The 23657-nt window shown below is 40.7% G+C and overlaps 3 protein-coding genes across 14 annotated transcripts in view; all 3 read left to right on the top strand.

The window, feature by feature from the left end:
- LOC110975764 (rab GTPase-activating protein 1-like) overlaps positions 1 to 6724 on the top strand; it is a 60647-nt gene extending 53923 nt beyond the window's left edge. For all 3 annotated transcript variants that reach the window (XM_022228528.2, XM_022228526.2, XM_022228527.2), the window contains exons 16-22: positions 343 to 471; positions 788 to 877; positions 1329 to 1439; positions 1793 to 1897; positions 2335 to 2490; positions 2815 to 2946; positions 3252 to 6724. In XM_022228528.2, the coding sequence (XP_022084220.2) occupies positions 343 to 471; positions 788 to 877; positions 1329 to 1439; positions 1793 to 1897; positions 2335 to 2490; positions 2815 to 2946; positions 3252 to 3440 (912 nt within the window). In that variant the 3' untranslated portion in view covers positions 3441 to 6724. The remainder of the gene's footprint in view (positions 1 to 342; positions 472 to 787; positions 878 to 1328; positions 1440 to 1792; positions 1898 to 2334; positions 2491 to 2814; positions 2947 to 3251) is intronic.
- A 421-nt stretch (positions 6725 to 7145) lies between these two features.
- Positions 7146 to 12559, top strand: LOC110975726 (uncharacterized). Of its 6 annotated transcripts, none has more exons than XM_022228449.2 (7): positions 7146 to 7698; positions 8498 to 8682; positions 9052 to 9117; positions 9748 to 9910; positions 10014 to 10207; positions 10777 to 10944; positions 11135 to 12559. In XM_022228449.2, the coding sequence occupies exons 2-7, from the start codon at positions 8521 to 8523 to the stop codon at positions 11378 to 11380; spliced, it is 999 nt and encodes a 332-aa protein (XP_022084141.2). In that variant the 5' UTR covers positions 7146 to 7698; positions 8498 to 8520; the 3' UTR covers positions 11381 to 12559. The 6 variants fall into 6 exon arrangements, with proteins under 6 accessions (XP_022084141.2, XP_022084143.2, XP_022084142.2 ...); XM_022228451.2 differs by having other exon boundaries at positions 7146 to 7720; XM_022228450.2 differs by having other exon boundaries at positions 7146 to 7720; positions 8487 to 8682.
- Positions 12560 to 15278: 2719 nt separating this feature from the next.
- Positions 15279 to 23185, top strand: LOC110975839 (uncharacterized). Of its 5 annotated transcripts, none has more exons than XM_087143556.1 (7): positions 15279 to 15318; positions 17103 to 17381; positions 18292 to 18359; positions 18473 to 18533; positions 18651 to 20968; positions 21268 to 21366; positions 21685 to 23185. In XM_087143556.1, the coding sequence occupies exons 6-7, from the start codon at positions 21284 to 21286 to the stop codon at positions 22091 to 22093; spliced, it is 492 nt and encodes a 163-aa protein (XP_086999682.1). In that variant the 5' UTR covers positions 15279 to 15318; positions 17103 to 17381; positions 18292 to 18359; positions 18473 to 18533; positions 18651 to 20968; positions 21268 to 21283; the 3' UTR covers positions 22094 to 23185. The 5 variants fall into 5 exon arrangements, with proteins under 5 accessions (XP_086999682.1, XP_086999686.1, XP_086999681.1 ...); XM_087143555.1 differs by lacking the exon at positions 15279 to 15318 and adding an exon at positions 15813 to 16297; XM_087143558.1 differs by lacking the exon at positions 15279 to 15318 and having other exon boundaries at positions 15813 to 17381; positions 18654 to 18703; positions 20764 to 20968.
- The last annotated feature ends 472 nt before the right edge of the window (positions 23186 to 23657 follow it).

The raw sequence follows: 23657 nt of genomic DNA, 5'->3' as shown, positions 1-23657 counted from the left end.
TGAATAGCTTGTGAATTGCCTTAAGACTGAATGACTTGTCATGGACTTATGATGGACTCAAGTATAACACTGGCATGTAAAAATTTTCATGATAAAGTGCCTGGTATTGCTGTGAAAGTTCACCATTTTCAGTTTTAAGCTGTGCATTTCCACAGGAAAATATACCCTGTATGAAAAAAAGGAAAAAAAAAACTGAGAGGGCTAGTCATTCTGAGTATTCACCCAAGCAAGCAGGCAAAACCAATAGATCAAAATGTGTATCATTTTCAGTAGTCTTGACAGGTGCTTTATGACATGGTTGAAATATATGATAGTGATCTCATTCGCATACTTCTGCCCCAGGCTGCCAAGAAAGAATTACTAGGTCAGGACTTTGAGGGCGTCCTGAAGTACTTCCGCGTCACCCTGCCCAAGCGGTACCGCACCGAAGACAGCGCTCAGGAGCTCATGCAGTCGGCGCTTGGCACCAAGGTAAAGGGGCGGGGCGATAGGGATGAGGAAGGGGATGTTCCTGAGCCCTACGCCATCCTACATTGTCCAGACCACACATGGCTTGGTTGGTAGTTGAGAGGACATTAGCAGTTGTCTGTGGGAACCCAAAATGCTTGGACAGGTGAATGTTGCCACCAATCAGTTCACATTTTCCCAACAGTGGATTTCTTGGATGTGTGGCTTTTCTTCATCCCCCAATCGCAGCTTCTTGTCAGCACGATGGTTTGTCCCAGTGTTTTGTAGCAAGAGGTGCTGTGTAAGTCACCGTGGTCGTTTGTAATTTTCTGCCTTGCAGATCAGCAATCGTAAGCTGAAGAAGTATGAGAAGGAGTTTTATGCCATGAGGGAGGATGAGGATAGAGAGGACCCTCTGGAGAGGATCGAGGTAAGCTCCGCCCCTTGACCCTGCCCTCCTACCCCTCCCCATTGCCTCTTACCCAATCCTTTTGCATATTAAGTTCTGCCCCTTGACCCTGTTCTTTCCCCCTTCCATCTTACTCCTCATTTTGCATATGAAGCTCCACCTCTTGACCCTGCCCTCTAAACCCAACCGTCTTACCCATCATTTTGCATGTAAAGCTCCGCCTTGACCCTGCCCTCCTACCCCTCCCCATTGCTTCTTACCCCAACATTTTGCATATGGAGATCCGCCCCCTTGGCTCTGCCATCGTATCCATTCCCATTCCATCTTACCCTACAATTTTGCATAGTATTTCCATATTTTTCCCTATTGTCTAACAACATTTCCTCTCAAAATACTCAAACAGTCTGACTCTGAGAGAAAAATCACTGTTACTTTGCTGACAACACTAACCCTTCTTTTAATCCACTAACAGCGAGAGAACAAGCAGCTGATGCACGCCAACATCCGCTTGGAGCAGGAAAACGATGAACTAGCCAGGGAGTTGATAGTCCACAGACTTGCCATGGAGAAACAACTAGATAAGGTAGGCTCAGATCTCCCGTGATAAGAAACTCTCTCAAGCATCCTATTCAGAATGTAATCTCCATCCTCTTGGCTGCCAAATGTTCTTATGTTCGAATATCAATACAAACGCAAAGCTATGATATTCCCTGACACCACGTTATAAAGTCAAATGGACTTGGTGACACAGCTCCTTGAAATAAGCCCGAGGAGTGACCTGTTTTCTGTCAGTGAAGATCAATCTGGTGATCTCCTACTTCTTGTGAAATTGAAAGCAGTTAATTGCATGCTAAAGCTTGGCAGGTGTATTGAGGAGGAAAAATGTTCTAAATTTTTAAAACTGGAGTGCTAAATTTCTTACCCTGTCTGTAACAGGAGCGGGACAGGGCTGACGAGCTGGACCGCGACCTGAAAGCCATCAAGTTGCAGTTATTGGACACGGAGGAAGAGAATAAACACCTTGAGTCCGAAACGACGCAGGTAAAATAACAAGCTGAATCGGGTTGAATACGGCCATAGAACGCTTAGCACGAAAGCAAGCAGGAGAACAAATTTTGACGTCACAGCAACTGTCACGTACATGGCAACTTAGCAAAAGTTAAATGCGTTTCACCTGTTGCAGCTCACACCGCAGATGTTTCATGATGTCAAATTTTTATCCAACTCATTCTGTGCCCTTATGGGTGTTGGAAAAGTGTTAAATTCATTTGTCTCATTTTAATGTTTGATTTTGAAGTTACTGGGCTGCATCCAAATCTGTTGTCTAGAGCTAGGTCTAGGTCTTTGCTCCGTTGGAAATGTGCGGAGATGCGTAGACAATAGACCCAGCCTTAGCTCTGGGAGCCCATTTCGGACACGTCTCAGAATTGCATTGCAGTATCATCTTTGAGTCATTTGCTTGCCGCTTGCCTCCCCAGATCAAAGAAATGTACCGAACGGGCATGGAGAAATCAGAGCTTGATGCCAAACGGAATGCCACCATCATCGCCGACTACAAGCAGATCTGCTCGCAGCTGAGCGAGCGGCTGGAGAAACAGCAGACGGGGGCGAGGGAAGACATGTACCGGTTACGGGTAAGACACCAACAGCAGGCAGGAAGGCCAAGATGCTAGCTAGCTCCGTTCAGTGAAATGCACATTGTGTTGCTGACAATGACCCACTGAAAAAATGCTCATTGTAATTTAAATAAGTTGAAACTTGGTATGCACACAGGCAGTTCCTTGCTTTGTACGTTTGCAAAGTTTCAGCCCATTATGGTCATTAGTACTTCAGAGCACTATCAAAAAGTCTAAAACAATCCAAGAAAAAATAATGCAATAGTGATATATTATTGTAATGGGCAGACTCCGAGGTAGACAATTTTATGTTGTTTATTGGCTTCTTTGTGTGGTTGACAGCGTAAGCTACAGACTTGCGAGCACTGTGCCAATCTCATTGATGAAGACGGCAAACTCAACCAGTCAGCCAACCTGATCCAAGCAACCGAGGAGGAGGAACCGGAACCAGAACTTGCCGCTGCCGAACAACAGGTCAGTCCTAAGATCCATGGACTTGAGGGCGGGTATGTGTGGGGCGGGAGGGGGAATTTATGTGTGTTTTGTGTATGCATAGCTTTGCAACGTGAAATATTGCTTTACTAGAGCTTTCAACGAAGTTTGGTACTTGTATTATATCAACCAATCTGATGATGCTAGTGACAATTCCAGGGACTTCTGGTGGACAGATTGTTTAATCCTTTGACAATTCTGCGTACAAACGATGCGCGCACTACCTACAGCAGCTTTATTTCCACTTGAAGGCCATGATTCATGTCTGTCCTGTTAACGCCCCCTAGATCCGAGAGCTAGAGTTGGAGCTAGCCCAGACCAAACTCCAGCTGGTGGAGTCGCAGTGCCAGGTGCAGGACCTGGAGCACAAGCTCAGCTCCTCCCTGTCAGAGCTCCACGCCGCCCGTAACAACAGCTGGCTGCAGAAGACCTTCTCCTCTCTGAAAGACGCCACCACAGCCGCCAAGAAGGAATGACGTAAGGGGAAAGGACAGCTCTGACCAGGATCCCAGCTTGCACTTGAGCTGATATGTGTGCAGAAAACTTGCTAAGTGTGGGAAACTCTCGCTTAATGAAAATGGGTTACCAGCTAAAATGCCATGTGGTGTATGTTGCTTACGACCAGCTCCCTTCCGACTTCTGTTTGGCACATAAATTTGTTTACAATTCTTGCCCATGTAGCTGCTTCTGTGACGTTTGGACTAAGTTGCCATTGCGTTTAGCTGTTAAGTGGCGAAAATGGCTTAGTGCCTTCAAGTTCATCTTAGTGGAAACTGGTTTCCGGTCGGAATCTCACAGTGTTCACTTATCCCCACTGAACAGTGCTAAGCATGCAAAATTGCATAGCTTTTTTTATCGTGCCATCCAAGTTTTATGAAGCCGCTAGGTAGAAAATGCCACTCAGCGATTTTTGGATGCTAAACAAAGATTGGCCAGGAACCAGTCACATTCAATATTAAACGCATGGTATTCTCACTGGTAACCTGTTTTGGCTGAGAATGTGGTTAACACTCCAGAAACTGGTCACATGTATAGAGCTATATTAAAATACAAGAGCTTGAACGTCCTGAGCACAGTCATTTGAATCCATGGATTTTGTTGAACATGATGAAATGAGACGAAGTAAGATGGAATGAAGTCAGAATTCCATCTTTATGGCCACAGGTCGTTTAATTGTATCCTCAACCTTTGTTTGACTGGGGACTTCCAAACTAAAAGTCACATTTGGGGAAATTCTACAAATGTATCCCAGAATGACCCTCCCCCTTCTTGATAGTGACTTGGTTGACGGGCTGTGCTGGTGTATTCTTAACGAGGAGGTTCATATGTGTGTGAAGTTAACGTTTTTTCAAGAGCCAAAGATACGTTTACTGGCTTTGTGGTTTTTTTAGTAGAAAATGTAAGACAGATATGCTGAATGAAGCGGTATCAGTACGACAAATAATGAAGAGGCAGTTTTATCTGTGGAAGAAAAAACTTGTGTAGAAGGAATATTGTGGAGATTTTGGTAGCGTGGCCTGCCCAAGCATGCCCATCAGCTTTGCGCATTATCAGTAGAGGGCGCTAGACTCTTGCTTGCAGATGCCATTGCAAAACACAAGCAGGGACGAGAACTGTCCTTTTGACAAGATAGGTACTTTTGAAAAGTGGAAGATCTCCGGTCAGCAAATTCTGTGCAGTGATAGTCCTGTGTTCGGATATTTTGTGGCCAAAAAATAAGTTACAAAAGGGATTTTGTCCCCTAAAAATTGATCCTCAAGCCAAATACCTGATGAAGAGAAAGGACAAAATACAAAAGCTTGTTTTACACTCAATGTTCGCATTTTATTTGGGTTTTCCTTGATGAAATTTACTTTACATCTTCTGGCAGCTTATTTGCCACATGCATGAAAAGGATCATTCGAGCAAAGCTCATAACTTACGCTGTCTTGGTTTCTTAAAATTTCTTAAATCTCAGAATTAAGTGCAATCCTAATAATGCCTAGTGCATCTTTGTACCTTCTTTTCCTTTTTGTAAAAATCCTTTGAAAACAATTGGAAGAGCCTTACAGCATTGTTTTCGATGGTTCCTTGCATAACTTGTGCAACATTTCTGCCCTTTTGCATTATATAGAAAAGGCCATTGTGGATACTTGTATACAGAGGTGTTATGAAGTCAGGTGGAAATGTCTGTCGGTAGGGAATAGCTAACAGTGGTGTCAGTGTGGGCAAAAAAAATGTGCAGGTGAAGTTGAAGCTCCTGTTTGCTCCAAATCTTTGTACATATTGGAATTGCAGATTCAATATCTAACAACTGCCTCTATTTATGTTTATCAAGTTTGGACTTTGTTTTAATATTAAGCCTTGGGTTTCCTAGCCAGATAGTCTGAAGTTTGGGGCCTTTGGTTCCAAAGCCATTTTGTCAAGCATAGATAGTGAGAATTGGGGACGCATACCCAAGGATTGTTACAACATGGAATCTTTCTTGAGATCTCTTGTGGGAATTATCAGCTGTCTGTGGACAGCTTCTTTGTTTATCTTGTCATAAATAATCTCTGTTAATCAGTTCCTGAGCTCAAGAATTATTGAGCCCCAGAAATATTACGGATCAGTTGAGAATTATCAAGAAGAAATGATTTTGGCCAAGAAGACTTATTGTTCCCGCAGCAAATGTGTATTAGCCATATTTGCACGAGAACCAGTTTATGGAGGCATGCTCCCACCATTGCACTTTTGGTTGGTAACCTATATCGGCTTGGTAAATTTCTCATGCTAAGCAGTTGGGGTTGATCCCTTACTGAGTTAGATGGTCACGCCAGATGTATTTGTATATATATCCTTATATATAGCCTGTGCAAATACGTGTTTAAGTATACTACAGTGGTTAAACTGTGTGTTAATGTTTTCTTGACATACTGCAGACTTCTCAACAGAAAGTATATGTTTTATTTATAGAACTGCCAACAATGAGTTGGAAATGACCGGGAGAATATAATTACTCAATATTTATGCGAGCATTCCCTGGACAAGAATAATGGTTTTCACGAAGGAAGCATATGCAGTTAGGACAGTATCCTCTTCGAGATAACTTTAAGCAGGAATGAAGGTCCAAGATCAGAGGGTTTTTTTCTGCCACACTCTCAGCTCTAACAACTTGCCTGTCTCAGCACAAAAGCTGGTTTTTATCTGAACTGACTGGGGCTGTCCGCCCGACCGTGGTTCATTTCCGGCATCACTTTTGTCTCAATTTGGACCCTAGAGCGTTTCTACTGAAGAAAATAGAGCTGTGGTGAGAGTAGCCCAAAGCTGAAGATGTAGTCGTTGATTTTTCCTTGCAACTCATTTCACTTAGAACCAAAAACGACTGTATTAAAAGTTACAGAATTGCTGTTCAGGCGTATCACGTCAAATATTTGAAAACCCATGGCCAAGTTGTACATATTCCTAGGCTCTGTGTATGTATTTAATTTATGTTCCACCCATAGTCACTGTTTATGTAGCACTGACAGACTTAGTTACGGACCGTAGAAACCTTACAACAGCGCTGAAAACAAGTGTAAAAAAAGTGCGTTGCGTAGAATTATATATCGCAGGAGAGATTATGTACTCGCAGTGTTGGGTTTTTTTTGGTCGTTCGGTGTGTGAACAATATGTAGACCGGAAACGGATGTGACGACAGTTCTGCAGAGCTTGGCAGTGTGTATTTATGTTTCTGTACAGTTTTGTGTAATAATACCCAAAAAATGTCAATGCAATAAAAACAGAAATGGAAAGATTGCAAGATAGTGTGGACTGTTTGATGTGAATGTGTTGGGCTTTGGTCTAAACGAGAAAAGGCAGATTTACTTCATTTTCAGGGAGGTTGTGTTCAACTTCTTTTGCGTCTCTCCAATTTGTAGCCTGCATTTTATAGACTTTTTATTATGGGGTCCTGTACACTTAAGTGGCTTTCAATTACGCTGGATAGAATCTCACCCCCCCCCGGCACACACCCACACATATGGAACCATATGATGCAAGATATGGGGCGGAGAGAACCCCCCCCGCCTTTGTTGGTCATTGTTTGATCGGAATCTCAGGAATTCTTTATACACTTCTGGGGGGGGGATGTGTTTGGTAACAATAGTCTAGAGCGTGTACAGGAATTGGACGTGGGGGGTACCCATCGGCCCCCTATCGTGCACGGTATGCACAAGTGCAGGCAGGCCACAAGGGATATATGAATTGCTCATGGCTCGGAAAACAACAGCAGTAATTAATTGTTCGAGTGATCTTCTTCACACTTCTGCCAACAGTTTGAAAAGACTTCAAAATGCATTGCATTCCTTAAAGTATTCAAATTCTGAGGAGCTTCCACGCCAGTATTGCCCGATTTTTTTCCAGACGACAACATCACAAATCTTGGCGGTTTCGTCACAGTCTTGTCATTTTGTGAATACTCGCTGGAACATTCTTTTGTTATGCAAATTATTGATTGTCAGAGTGTTAAAACCACGGCATCTAGTCTGGGACGGGAATTCTAGGATCTTCGGTACATTCGCACGTGGTTTTGAAGAGAAATAGTTGAGCACTCGTTATGCAGATATTTCGACTGCTGAAAGAGAATTGGAGCCCTACGGTGGAGCGATGAGCAGATGGTTGCTGTTTAGCAGGTTGGAAGAAAATGGCGTCTGTTTTCAGAGCTGTTCTGTGCCAAGCCGTGTGCACAAAGTCAGATTTCGGACCCATTAGGAGATAATAACTGCACAGATATAGGTGAGAAGACGTTCATCCCAGGGTTAGTGTAATTTTCCGCCTTTTTGAGTTACTGGTTTAGGTATAAATGTCCCACTTATTAACTTTGTGGCAGGAGGCCTACTTCAAAATAATATGGTAGATACCTAATGTGGGATGTGCAACATGAAAGTTTATTGGAATTGCAATTACACTTAAAGAAATCCTTCACATTTTTTTTTGAAATTTTTAATTTGTTACAAGTTGTGCATTTGTCCAAAATTTGCAGCACACTACCAATGAAAGCCTCTCTTTTACATAGTTCGAAGAATTAGAGGAGTCATTTTTGGTGGACTTTGTTAAAAAATTTGAAACTTTTACTATATTTTGCAGTTGGATGCACATGCAGCCATTATAATAGGGTGTCTAGGACACCCAAGATGCTTTCTGCCCAAATCCTTCCAACTTCATCAATTTTGTTACTTTCTTTCTCTATAAAGCTCCTCACATTTTTTGCTGAGGTCTTCTCTCCAAAATCCTTCAAGATTTCCCATTTCAGAGGGTCTTGTGGATTAGAGGGAGTCTTTGCATAATAGACGGGAAGATTGCTGAATTTCCTGGGACAAACTCTGTTTTGGACATTACTGTTTTGAGTATCATAAACACCAAGTTTTTAATGTGTGTTCAATATTTCAGGATGATTTTTGACAATGAAAGGGGTTCAACACATTAGGAAACAGGTTTAAAACCTCAGGGTACATATGGTTTTTTTACACTCTGAAATTGTGATGGATTGATATAGAATTCTTTCCATAGTTCCTTTGTTGCAGTTACTTTTCAGAGTAAGGAAATTGTTTCCAAGTCATGGGTGACTGCCTTAGCAACAGGCTGGTGGTGTTGGGCGTGGCCCTGTTTGCTGCCCTCAACCTGATTGCGGGGGCCATGATGGCATCGGTGGGGCTGGTGGCATTTCTCCGGATGCCGGACCTATTCACCACAGGCTGCATCATCTGGGCAGGATTTGTGGTGAGTCGAGACGGGAACTTACTCTGTTCCATACTTACCTCTGTGTCTCAGTAGTTTAGGAGCAGCACTTGGAAAGATGGAATAAAGAAAAGACAAAAAAGACTTTAGAATAGAAGAAAAGGAGAGACATGAAAGAGAAAAGAAGGAAAAGGGATGAAAATAACCACTTTGCTCAAAAATACCCTGGAATTGACCCCCCCCCAAAGCATTACCTCTCCCCTCCCAGGAGGAACCTTGCCCCCTACCTGGTGATGCCCCTTGCAATTCAGTTCTTGCCACATAGTGGATTTTTTGAGGATACAGGAAAGTTTGGGTCAAACTTCTTAAGGTGGGTGTAATTGCGTATTTCTGTTATTTTTTGTCCACAAGGTTTTTCTTTGTGGTGCCCTGCTGCTGCTGATGTCCATCTGCAACAAGGACGTATCCCTGCACAAGGTAACAAAACAACAGTCTGTTTGGACAAATTGGTCACAGGTGAAGTCGGGTAAACATTCTTCTAGAAGTACTTGTAGTTGAGGCTGAGTTCCATACTAATGTGAACTTGTTCTTTTTTTGTTGGAGGGAGTTGAGAAGCTAGACGCAAGGAAAAATAATCTTGTTTTTAAAGCATAGCTGAAGTTGGGATACTTTTTTGTTAAGTGAAATTTTCAGGGCAAATATACTCGTTCAAATCAGCTTCTTGTGGGGACAATTTTAGTTTGGTTTGGGGGGAGTTGTTTCAAGATTATAAAATGAGTTTAAGCTGTTCTACATCCGTGGAGCATAACTGTGAAAATTTTTACTTTCTGGACAATGAACAGCTTCTGAGGACTGCGAAGTTATTAAAGGAGAGAATCATTTCAATTTTGTATCCAATGTTGTATTCGAGTCCATCACAAGTCTATCCACAATTCCAGTCACAAGTCCCATCACAAGGCCAGTCATAAGTAACAGGGTGAAAAATGACACAGGAATGCTTTTGTCACAGCTCATTTAAATAGCTCGTGAATTACCTTAAGATTGAATGACTTGTGATGGACTTGTGATGGACTTGAATACAAAAAACTGTTTGTTGTACCAATGCAGAGCTATGTGATGATGGTCCTGAGTCTGACTGTGCTCATTGTCAGTGTAGCCAATATCGTCCTGATTGAGATTGTGGAGTGGGAGGTAGTGCGAGGAAGGAAGACGTCCCAAGACACAGATGAGGACTTGCCGGATGCAGGCAACGATCTGACCATTTTCCTGAGTGAGTCATGGACATTTCTCCTAAGTCCTTCCCCCAATGCCTCTCCGTTTCTTTTCCAAGAAAACTTTGCTTTTTCAATGTAACATCTTTTCTCTCCCCTCAGCCTATCTTCTAGGGCTTCTGGGCAGTGTTATCGGCCTGGTTACATCATTTTTAGGGACGGTGTACATCTACTTCACGCTGAGCGCCCCACTGTTGAAAGCCAAACGGAAGAGCCAGCCACAGTACGAGGTGAAGATGAAGAGGAGCTTCTTTGACAAGTGCAGGAAGAAACCACAGCGGAAATTCAATTTCAAGGTAAAAACAAATTGCGGGGGGGGGGGGGGATTCTGTAGACTGTCACTGTCTCTGTCACAATTTCAAACATTTATGGCACTGTACATGGCCCTCGTCATGCCTGGGACGTCTTACTATGTTTATGCTTGTGCCATTGTGTGAAAAGCCAAAAAAGTGAGGTCGAATGTGGTATCAAACGAGATTTTAAACCTTCATGCCGTTATAAGAAAATACCTTTTTGCAGGTTTGTGTGATAATTCCTAATTACATGTATCAAGGTATGCATCTCGTTTATGTTTTTTTTTCTTGGACGGTATAGATAGCCAAAGAAATACTTTGGGAAAAATTTGGTGATTGAAAGCTCATACCGACTGATGTGGTGGGATGGGAGCCTGGGTCACAGAAGTGAAAACTGAAAACTGAGCACCACCATGGACGAACTGAACTTTTCATTAAATCCCGTGCCATGTCTACTTTTTATATCTGAGAAAAATTACTTGAGCAAGAGTAAAACAAAGTACCATTCTAATTTATACTTCATCATCATGACAGTGTAATATTAAAAAGTTTCTTTTGGGCTGGTCTATTAGCTGACTCCGCCTCCAGAGAGCCAGCGTCCCCTGGCAGTCAAACGAGGCGAGGGGGAGGCTGATCTTTACCATGTCCGGTGGGTGTACGAGGACCAGGGAGAGGGACTGAGAATGGCCACAGACAGGACAGTTGCTGGACCAGGGGAGCAACAGGCTATGGACAACAGGGTAGGTGCCCCAAGTGGGTAGCAGCAATGGGCGTCGGTAGCTGTAACTGGTTTCAAAATATTCCTCCAATTGTTTATATCATTTGGTTGCTCAGTTTCTGTTAGTGAAGAATCTGTAGAAATTAAATTTCATTGAGTCTAATACCTGAACGAAGTTGAGCAAAATGTGTTCAATCGATACCAATGTATAGGCACTCATGGACGAAATCAGAGAGAAAGTGGGGGCCCGTCGACTGCCCAGTACGTCGCTGGATGTCACAGCACAGGTGACTGCCAGCACCGATGCTCATCCGGACGGCATCATTCAGGACAGCTCCACAGTAGACGAGGTAGTCCTCCGACAAATCGGCCAGCTTCCAGCTAATGCTCGGAGCAGTTTTCGTAGGTGCACATTTGACAACGAGTCAGACTCTAAGGTCATGTCTACGCACATGTAACAAGCATAATTTTTCCTGAATGTACAGCACTTTGTGAATTAAACATTGGTTTCTTGGCATTACAAATGACATCTATGTTTTTTAAGACTTTTTCAATTAAGTATCAAATTTTGAGGATCATTTAAACAGTTGAAAACACAAGAATTTTATCTTTATGGAGAGACATCAGCTTGTTTTTTGGTGTAGCAGTTGTGAAATCGTTATTGTATTAAAATAATACCAAAACTGCAATAAGTGGAAAGAGCCCGACTTTTTGATCTTTGGAAAAATTGTTCTGAAAGGCAAAAAAGAGAATATTATAAGTAAAAAAGACGAAAAGTGATAGTACACATCTGACTCAGTTGATGTTTTGTTGGGAATACGTCATTAATCTGACAGTTTGTTAACCCTACGTTTGATGTATATGTTTTATAGCTTTAATATTACTTGAGTAAGAATTAAGCTTGTTCCAATCATTTATAGATTTGTTTATGTACATAAATATTCAAAATTCACAAAAACTTAAGCTATGCAATCCCTGTTTTGATGCATATGTAGGATGTGTTTATGTAGAATATATTTGTAATTGCTGAATTAAGGGAGTTGTTGACAAACCACTAATGTTTGATATTTTAGTCTTAATTGCACTGAAGTTTTGTGTAAAACAGAAGTAGGATATCTTTTTTCTTTCGTTATTAGTGGAATGTTTGCTAGAAAGGTTAGTGCAGTAAACCAAGTCATCAAGTTTTACCTCCCCCCCAAAAAATTATACTTTTGCATTTTAAATTTTAGACATACACAGTTGGTTTAGCGAAAAAATCAGAATAGTTTGAGATTAAAATTAAATATGAATTAAATTAAAACAAAAGGGTAATTGGATTTCAATGATGATTTAATTTGGTCACAAAAGTATAACTTTGCATTTCAGAGTCAAATTGGTTGGCACTGAGAATATAAATCAAAACGATTTGCAAGGTGTGAAAAAAAATTGGATTTGGAATAAAATATGCACCGACAAAAATTGCGAGGGATAAACTTTTGGATTTTTATCAGGAAGAAAAATTAGCTCTTTCATTGTCCGCAAAGTCTAGTAAAGGTTTAACAAGTTGTAAAACCTAGATTGGTAATGCAATTTTAATGCCTCGGAAGGGGTGAACTTTGATTTTCGAATTAAAACACATTCCAAAGTACAAGAAAGTACCCTTGCCCTTTCAATTATATTTCGATACAAATTTTAATTTTCTTTAAACCACTGAATGAAAAAAAACAACTTTTGATCACCTACGAGGAATGTGGATCTCATTTTCAATAGAATTTCAAAGTCGACATTTTGAACAAAATCTGCAATGGGTGCCTTGCAAAATAATAGTATGGCCAAAAGTTGACTTTTTTTTAACGCACAAAAGTAATTTTTGAATGAAATGAAATAAATTTAGGCATCATTGAGGCATCCAGATCTCATTTGTGGGGGGCAAAATCAAGAGGCGGAAAAAAATCTCTAACTTGCAACGCAACTGGATTTTGGACACAATTCGGCCTTTTCTCCAAATCACTTGGAAATAATTTTGGAATAATAAAGTTCATTTCGATCATCTGAGATGCACGTAGGTCTCATCAATTTGAATGAAATCTCAGGAGTCAAAATTACGCAATATTACAGTGTGAGGGTTAATTTGATTTGAAAACGTTAACAGATGTTTATGAAATTTCAATTACACAGCAAGACTAACCCCTTGCATTTTTTGTAAACATTTGATGAAAATTTTATCTCGAAATACATTTTTTAGCTCCTTTAGAAGAAGGCCACTTTTGTTGAAATTGTAATTACATTGCAAGGCTAAATAAAACCCCTTGAAGGTTTTCAAAGTTTGATGATGAGTTCAAAATGGTCATAACCGCATCAAAATTATCTAGAAGTGTCAGAAAACATGAAATTCATCTCAAAATACCTTTCTGAGCTCTTTTAGAAAAATTCCAGTTTTTACAAAATTTTAATCTAAATGCAAGGCTAAATCCTTGTAGTTTTTAATTTAGGGTGACAGTTTTAAAATGGTCTAAATTGCCTAAAGGTTACCTAGAACTGGCAAAAAAATTGACCTTCATCTCGAAATACCTTTCTGAGATCTTTCAGAAAAAAATTCATTTTTTTGGACAAGATTTCAATTAAATTGTAAGGCTAACCCCTCGTAGTTTATTAAATTTTTGTTGAAAGTCTTTAAATTGTCATAATTGCATCAAAATTATCTCGAAGTGTCAGAAATCCTGAAATTTATCTTGGAATAGCATCGTCTACATGAACATCAGTCTGGTTTGGACTACATCAGACAGGTGTGCCCCGCTCAGATTATAGAAATTATTTTGTGTGTGTAGTTTGTACCAACTACTGTCAATGACATTATTAATTGTTTGCCCATCCGTTGCTTTCTCTACCAAACAAACAAACAAACAAACAACCACCCCAACAAACAAACAAACAAACAAACAAACAAACAAACAAACACCCCAACACCCCAACAAACAAACAAACACCCCAACAAACAAACAAACAAACAAACAAACAAACAAACAAACAAACAAACAAACAAACACCCCAACACCCCAACAAACAAACAACCCCAACAAACAAACAAACAAAAGAAGAGGCAAGTCTGTAGCTTTACTTGATAGCTGACAGGCAAAAGATCTTGTACTAAAGATTTAGTATTGAATAATCTGTATCGGCGAAAAAATAGAACAATAAAAATGTATCATTATCTGAAAGAGTTGTGACCATTTACTTGGATAGTATTCGTAAAAAGTCACCAAAGAAAGTTATGCACTGCACAGTGGTTTCCCAAATGAATGTGACGAGATGTGTTTTACAGAAATTTCCCTTGCAATTGACCTTTAAAAACTCATTTGAAAAACCATCGTGGTAGGAAGACTTGTCAATAACACATTTTCTCATTCACTGTTGATATAAACCTTCGGTATTGGTGTTATGGAAGGAGTTATTCTTCACTTTTAGCCCAAGTGGACTGCTTAAAACATTCCACAATAACGCTTCCAACATTATTTGTGAGAAAGTTGATTAGAATTAATGTGGCATTTTGGCGAGAGCTTGGCAGTCCATTTCACGAGGGGGCGCCGTCATAGAGTTTCTTGCACCTCGAGTAGTCCCCTATACTGGCTGTATTAAAAACAGACATATAACCTGAAAATGCCAAGTTCTTGTTTTCGATATCAAAAACTTTTGAATGATTAAAAAACAATTCACTAACTTTTCAGAAATTGGAGGATTATGTATACCGTACCATGCATCTTTATTGTCGACTGCGCACATATCAATTTTCCTCTCGGTCATTATGCGAGCCATTTTTAAATTGACAAACATGCACAAACATTGCCAGGGTTGGAGGTGGGATGAAATAAATAACCCTTAAAAATCAGTCGTAAACTGTTTTCCAGGAAACTTCGAGGACGTATCAAGTACGGTGCCTAGGTTGAACTGGCCAGAGCTTGCACCTTTTATACACGTAGTGAAAGATACTTTCCTTTCTGCGATAACACCGGTAACTACACTCAGGGGGCGCTGTTCATAACCCAGATGTAAATCTTACGTGTGTAAAATTCAGATTTCCGTTTTATTTTATTTCTTTTTTTGTAAAATTTTATTATTCGGTGCTGTGGGTTATAATCCAACAAATTAAAAATAAATAAATAAATAAATAAATAAATAAATAAATAAATAAATAAATAAATAAATAAATAAAAGTACTGGCCTATTTCAACTTTTATCCTGCAAAATGGTTACCCACTCCATCGAATTTCAACTGCGCAATGACTGGTTTCCGCCGCAATGAATTCAAAATACGAGTGAATACAGGAACGGGAACCAATGTAACTGCATTACAATGAAATCAACACGTGGGGTGGCGCGTATTCATAAATTCGCGGGCAACGCCATCTCGACATTCAAAGTAAGTCTCCTGGTTTTGAGTGGAATGATGGAGCAGTTTTGAACCTTGTAGGTGGAAGTAGCATAGTATGACTGTTGTAAAGAGTAAACTGAAATAATTATGGTTCGAAACACCAATTTTGTTTTGCACAAAATTAAATTTCGACTGTGATTCGTTCACTTCGTACCATAGGCAAGGTTTGGTAGGGGTTAGCCCAGGTTGGACGATGTCTACATTACATTTCGACTTACGTCCAGGGTATGAAAGTCCTTAAACTATGCGAAATTTTTTTCAACACATTTTTTCTCACATTTTTACCAGACAAAGACAGCTCAAAATGTCGTTCACAAGTGCCTTGTATCCTGAATTCCATAAATGCTGTGTTGAAATTATACATACATTAAATACATATATATTAAATACATCCGTGAACAACGTATTTTGGAGGAAATTCTGCGAAACTCCACACTTTCCGTCGCGATTCGCGACCTACATTCATGTACTTGACATAATGTACAGTAGGCCTACACGTTTATCTAGCCATACAGCTACGTGGTCTAGCACGGGTAGGCCTACTCTCGCACATGCGAGAAATGCATGATAACGGGTGCCCGTTACGCATGCGCGGAGTAGCTGCGGGTATGATGAGTCGCAGATGAGGCCGTGTCCGAACGGGCTTGCGAAGGTACGCCTAGGTCTATTGCCTACGCGTCTCCACGTATTTGTAACGGAGCGAAGACCTAGACCTCTAGACAACATGCATAACTGACAGAATGTGGGCTGAGCTTGGAGGCCATTTCGCGCACGCGCAAATGCATACTAACGCACGAACATAGGTCGTTAATTTACGAATCGCGACGGAAAGTGTGGAGTTTCGCAGAATTTTCTCCAAAATACGTTGTTCGCAGGCGTATTTAGTAATTTCAACACAGCATTTATGGAAGTCAGGATACAAGGCACTTGTTAACGACATTTTTAGCTGTCTTCGTCGGGTAAAAATGTGAGAAAAAGTGTTGAAAAAAATTTCGCACAGTGTCTGAACTTTCATACCCTCTGGACGTCATTCGCAATGCAATGTAGACGTCGTCCAACCTGGGCTAGGTTGGGGTGAGAGTTCCATGTATGGATATCACTAATTGGCCCTTGCAGCAGATTATTAGCCACTTAAAAAGGGATATCATCAACATGTCTTTTAAAAGTCACATAGAGCTGTTCTGAAACACAAGCTATTTGTGCATTACTAGCTTCACTAGTCACTGTGCATCAATCTAGCATTACTATATACCAAGCTCGTAAGCAGTATATTTAGATCATTTCCTCATAGCCATTAAAACAATGCATGCGAACCTTGACTAACCCCCATCCCAGCCATGCAGTAATAAATAACAACCACCTTTAACCACTAACCATTAACCTCAACCCTTAACTGGGTTCTTTTCATAACCACACATAATCAACAGCCTGCATGGTTCTACCACAAACCTTTATAACCTCCATTAACAAATAACCTGTAGCCATAAACCATAACTTGACCAATTACCACTTTCCTGATTAGAGTGAGGAATTTGATCTGTTTAAATGCTGAAAAAGACTGAAAAATTTCTTTCTGCTTATGTGCTTCATTGCACATGATGTGCTCTTTTGTCTTAAAAGAATCAACATGGCATTTCCTGAGCTCGTTTGAAATTTAAAAAAATGCAAAGGTTATTTAAAAAATCCCTAAAAATGCCTCCAAATTGGCAAGTTCCATGGTCAGGGTTCTTTGAAGTCCAACTTTGGCCCCCAATATAATGAGAACTGTGCAGGCTCCTTGGACAGTCTTCAGCAAAGAAGGGAAATCAATATTAACCTCTGCAGCAGCGGACTCTGAATCTTGACTTTGAGAATTTAAAAAAGGAGGACTTCATGGACATGACAGAAGCTGCAGTGTTGGAAAAGAGACTAGATCTCTTGGAGAAAATGAAAGGACAGTTGTGAGGAAGAGACCTCAAGAATTCTTAGTGGTGTATGGGAGAAAAAAATGACTGAATGTCTGGAATCGGTCCTGTAGAAGCTACTTTCTCTCAGCCTCAAGGAATATCCAGGTGAGTATTACTGATTTTACAAATAATGTTCATTTCATAGCACTTCACCCTCAGATTCTGTGTTTTGAGTGACCTGTAGAGCGAGTCACATATGACATTCGCCATTGGCGTCTTGCCTTCCAGTCCAAAAGAACCATACTTGATAGAAATGCTTATGCCTGCAGCAACCAAAGAACTAAACCATGACCATAGGTATTGTGTGTATATGCTGTTTTGCAACTTTTGCACACTCTTCAGAGCTACTTGTAAGCTAAGTCATTTCATGAAGGGGAAGTTTGGACTAGTGCAGGTAAATATTCAATTAATTTCTCTTTTAAATAGACAACCTTTTAATATATCAAAATAATTAGTCACCGCTTAAATTCGATTTGAATCCTCTTAATGGTGATCTGGTGTCATTTCCCAAGGTGAAGTGGTCAATATTTGTATCATATTTGATGCACGAAATGAAATTTAAAAACATCCAAAGACGTGGTTTTTTATCAGACTGTTTTGCAACCTAGTTTCTATTCACACAGTTTGTGTGTATCTAAGAAAGAACAGCCTTTCAGTTCAATTTTTGGTGCTGAATATTTTAACCCCCAAAAGATGTTACTAGAACCTGATAAAAATTGACAGAAAAAGATTTCTACAATACTGTACCTAGATATCTAGCTGTACGGTGTTGTTCCTTGTTGACACGGACATGTGTTTCAGCACTCAAAATGTGACCTATGCTTGCGGTATCAAACTCTGTGGTCCTACTATTAACCCTAACAGTCCTCAATCCTTCACCTGTTGGAGGACTGAGGACTGTTAGGGTTAAGATAGTGTTTTACACATACTTTCCTTGATTTCCAAACTGAATAAGTTTATTACTTTTCAATTAATGTCACATAAAGTGAAAAAAATATTTGTTTTTTTTCTATAGAAACAACAGTCTTCTGTGACGAGTGAGCTGAAAAAAGTTGAGATGACGAAAAATAAAGTTTGGTTAAGGTAAGTTATCATCAAAAACCTTGGTTTTTAAATACATTCTGGATTTTCTAAGTGGGTAAGTTTCTTCCTCATCTATGTCTGATGAAGTAAAAGGATTCTTTCCATTTCTATAGGAACCACAGTCTACTATGACAATTGAGCTGAAACAGTGAAGAAAAGACAGTTTGGTATAAGGTAAGCTATTACCCAAAACATTTTTTCAAACCAATTCAACCATCATGCACAATACAGTGTCCTTTCACCCCTCAAATGTCTCATTTTAAAAATTATTTTTGCTTAATTTTGTTTCAGAAGGCGTGACCATCCAAGTAGAGGCCGGGGGACAAGACTGCATGTTCACGAAGGTAAGGTAACCATTTTTTGCAGCTGTGAACATGCACAAGACCCCCGGATCGCAGGATTCATCCGATTTTGACAAGGGGATTGTTGGTTGAAACAGTACAACAGGACATGGGTCATCCCAAGTAGAGGCCGGGGAAATCACGACTTGCATGTTCATAAGGTGAAGTCACCATTTCTTACAGGTGTGAACATGCACAAGAACCCCGGATCATACTAACTAGGCCTGGTAAAGTAACCCCCCATTTTTATATCCAAGCAAACTTGAAATGTTTTTGTTCAGGTTTGCTTCTGGACCATCCAGGGAAATTTTCTTGAAAGCATTTTTTGAGTAATTTCGGGAATTTGGTTGCTACCCTGACACCTTTGCTCAAGAGGAAAAAAATTGGAGAAAAATGGTTGACTACATGTAATTGGTTCATGAAAATCGATTTTGAAAACACTGTGTGGAATTTTGAAATTGGTTTTTCTGATGTTGTCCAAGGTTCCTTGTTAGCAGTGAAATGCATTAATTCAAGTCAGTTCAGTGTTTTCCCAGAGTGGTTCAGCTGCATGCTGTGATTGTGTGGTGGTGGGCTATGTGTTGTGGTTGTGCAGGGTGGTGGTCTCTCATAGGTCATCGGCTCAAATTGGGCATTTCCTGCACTGAGTGTCATTCTATAAGGACTATGGGATCATCTATATCCAGATGTCCTCAAGATGGGTGATGGGATCTTCTATATCCCTACATCCCCCAAGCAAGACCAGCAAGGATGATGGGATCTGCTATATCCCTATGTCCATCTGGGGGCGGATCTTTGGTGGCAATGAAAGGGGGGCAACTATAACTCAGCTCCTTGGGGAGCTTGCATTTTAAAATTATCTGAAGCCATAGTTTTCTCTTTGAGGGAATGTATACGACGATTGTCATGGCAACAGCATCAAATATCTTATTGGCACCTATGAAAATAAATTAACTCAAATTAATGGTCCACTCAGGAAAAATTGTGTAGAGTAAGATTAGGGAACTTGCCCCTGGATCCGTCCCTGCTGCAAGACTCCACCAGCTAAAGATCATCTTTAGGGCATAGGTAACTTCCTTCAGGGACATTTTCTTAGTAGTGAAGCTGAAACTTTCACTATAGGTTATTTTCCTTCAGGCTCAGTTGGATCTGTTATATCCCTCTGAGATGTGCAGAGACTATGGGATCTCCTATATCCCTGTGTCGTTAGGGCTTAGGTGGGTGCGGAGATCGATTTGAAATTGGAACTCACTCCAGTTGGAGTCCTGGGGTTTTCAATGCGAGATGTGCGGAAGGGGCCAGGCAGTTCATGAGTCTAGCGTTACCAACGTTTCTGCTCGCCGGAAAAGATGCAGCTAGTTGTGTTCCTCGTGTCGAGGGCCGCGGACCTCTTCCATAGGAGCATGGCCCTGTTATCATTGATGGTTAGCAAGATGCTGGTACGTCTTCTCACCATCCCAGGGGTGAGGGGGCGCGCGTGAGTAGGCAAGGGCACTCTCCTTCGGGAGGGCGGACTGGACAGTGGCAGATGGTGCCCCTGCAACCACAGGGTAACACCAGTCTGTCCAGTGATGGGCTCGCTAATTGCCGTAAGCATGCGGGGCTGGTATCCCGGGAAGTGGGTTTTTTACTAACCTTACCAAGATAATCACCTTACTGGGCGTCAAAGGTGAGCATACAACTGTACTCAACAAAGTACTTTCATAAACAACTTTGTTTATTCTTGCAGTTATCTTTTCTGCCGGTGATTTTTTTCTTTCATTTTCAAGAGCATACAAAGAATAGCCTTTTGACCCCCATACCTGCCCCCCGAGGAGTGAAAATTCTTTACTATTGCCTTGTTGCATCAGACTGATAACAGAAAAAAATCGAAACTTATTCAAAAGTTCAAAAATTTCAGTCGACAGAAAAAAAGCCCTGAAGATATTGATTGATTTTCAAAATGTAGTGCCTACACTTTCAAAAATCTTACGTGAAACCATAGTCGAGTTGAAACAAGAACATGTGCTAAATTTAAATGCTTTTCACTTGAATAGTTTCTTTTTGCTTTTTCATTCTGACAGGTCAGAAAGGTTTTTAACTAACAAAGATGGAAGAAGACTGTTGACTTTGAGTTATCCCTTGTTTGGTAAAGCCCCCCAGAGACTAGATAGATTTTACTGACTGATGAGGTCTGTGATTACCATGGTAACACCAAGGCATCTGGTGGTGCAGAACATACAGTGTGTGAGATGCAACCAGACGGGGCACATCCCAACGGACCAAGAGGTACGCAGCCCAGTTTATTGTCAAAGCTGGCAAAAAATACAAATCAAGGCAGTGGCTTTGATTTGTGTGTCAATCTGTGTCCAAGTTTACTTGGCTATGGGCTGAAATTATGCACCACTCTATGGAAGTGGCTACAGCCAATTCCCATAGAGTTGTGTGTACTTCAGGCCGCAGCCAAGTGATTCAGACACCTTATCTGAAACTAAAACACACAAGGCTTTCAATTCACCTTTCATTTACCACGTTTTTGTAACACATTTTAAGCTCTTTTACGATTGGGTTATTTTTTTTCTAATTAGGATTTAATTGGTGGTGATGACTCTGATGACAGCCGTTGACCTGAGCCCAGAAGCTTTCTTGAATTTGTTGACCAAGAAACAAAAGAAGAAACTCCTCAAGTGAACAACTTTGGAGAGGAGTCTCTTCATTCACATGACTCGCTACCCAGGACAGACTGATGCTAGTTTGTTTTATAAGTGTGAAATGGTTGCACATGAGCAATACAGGTGCCACACCTGTGCTTGTTCACAGGCTGTGTCAGTACTGTTTTCTGTGTAGTGATAATTGAATCAGTTTGCAAGGCAAAAATAAAAAATCTGTGATTGCTTTTGGCTGGATTTGAAAATAAATTCTGTTATGTAAAATATGGCACCTAGACGTCGATGAGAATATTCCTCCTTGGAAAGTGACCCTGTTTTTTGTTTTGTATTGATTAGGAAGCTGAACGGCATGGAGAAGAAATATTCTGGGTTCGTATTATGTAAGAAGAAGAACTGCAAGAGGCGACGGCGTAGCGACAGCAGCTCATTGGAGAATGAACCGGAGAAGCACCACAGGGAGAAGAAAAAGTTCCCAGGGCCAAGGGAGAGCAGGAACGTACCACCAGCAGAGGCAAGGAGAGCTCAGGTGATGGGCATCATCGGGGGAAGAAGTCCAGATGGAGATGCCAGAGTGGCAGGGGAGACAGAGGTGAACGTAGAGGAAACAGGAGGGATTCAAGCAGTGAAGATGAGAGAGGACGCGAGGTGTGCGATGACCGCAAGCTGCCTCACAGCGATAGGCACAGAGGACTTGGTCGCAGCATCAAGAAAGAAAGGGGACATCTCAAGATCTGGGAGAAGCTAAAACGGTCATGGGCAGCAGTAATATGATAGTTCTAACAATGACAGACGCACTGGATTCAAATCCGCTAGACAGGATCGTAATAGGGATTCCCATGATCGTCATTTGTCAAAACACGTCCATGACAAGCAATTACATAAGAGCTCTTTGGAAGATCATGATTCCAAAGACAGGGACACATCGCAAATCAAAAACGAGAAAGACAGAAGGAATGACAAAGGGGATGACAGAAGAGACAGTAGTCATAGTGAAAGACACTCTAAAGACTCCTCTGACAGGAAGGACCGTGGCAGCAAAAAAAGGACAGGAAATAACAGAAGCAGTTGCAAGAGTGAAAGAGACATGTTGCCCCTTCCCCCCCAAAAAAGTGTCTAAAATATTCAGAAGCAAATGAATAAGATGTGGGATAACACTTCTGTTTGCAATGCTTTGTGGTGGTAGAAGTGGTGTTGGATGAAGAAATTGTTTGGTGGGAAGTGTCTGTGCATTATGCCCCTATAGTCCCCCTTTTCTTACACAATCAATTCAAAATCTCTTGGAAAAAGTCCATTTTTCACAAAATTTTAGTTAAACAGCAAGTATTTCAAGTTAGTTTTAAATTTTTTGGTGAAAATTTTAACTAAAAGTGAAGTGTGAGAAAGCACGAATTTTATCTTGACGTATATTTCTGAACTCTTTTAGAAATCCACTTTTGTCAAATTTTAATTTAATTGCAAGGCTAACAAAAATCCCATGAGGTTGTCGTCAGTTTTTGGTGAAATATTGAAATGGTCATAAGTTCATCAAATTGTCATGAAGCAATATAAGAGTAAGGGAGGTCCCAAATGACGAAACTAAGAATACACTGTTTTTGTAATTATCCATTTGAAGATTTTTCTCATATATTTGCTTTGATTTTGCCGATTATCGCCGTTTACAAAAATGTGCACATTTTACTCACTTATACTACTAGTTGATCGCTGTATGGCGGTCACACTTAACAAACGAACTCTAACTTATTTTAATTTTGTATGTGTAGTTTGTGATGGTATGAAATTTTAAAGCGATAAAATAAATTATCTGAGGTTTTATATTAAAAGGAAGTTATTTTTCCAATTTTGCTGTCCAGAATTCCTGCAGTTGTAGATTCCAGCCCTAATCACTAAGTTGAATTGTTTACTAGGCACGTATTCTATGTGTTTTACGTGTCAATCTTGGACCACGTGGGCTGCACGACCAGTGCCTGTTTTGTTTTTACAGGCCGGGTTCCGGACCCGAGACAGTAAATCGGCCGAGTGCTGGCATTCAGTGCATTTTCCTTGGCAGTGTAAATCCTCACCCTTTTGCTCTCCTCCGCCCCCCCCCCAACCTGCGTGTCCCTTTTTTCAGCGTCCTGGATGGAGGCATCTACCCGCCAGGCACAAATCCATCCCCTCATAGAATCCCGACGGTTTGTAAATACATCAAAGTGTCAGAAAACCTGGAATTCATGCCCATTGCAAGTACATTTCTGAGGTCTTTTAGAAACGGCCCATTTTTAACAAATTTTGTTTAGTAGTTTTATCAATTTGGTGAAAATTGGAATATG

Source organism: Acanthaster planci, linkage group LG11 (assembly GCF_054643075.1).
Source record: "Acanthaster planci isolate LZ-2023a linkage group LG11, COTS_SCS, whole genome shotgun sequence".
Classification (NCBI taxonomy): Eukaryota; Metazoa; Echinodermata; class Asteroidea; order Valvatida; family Acanthasteridae; genus Acanthaster; species Acanthaster planci.
Note: the sequence above shows the minus strand (reverse complement) of the source record. Positions and strands in the feature narration are given on the sequence as shown.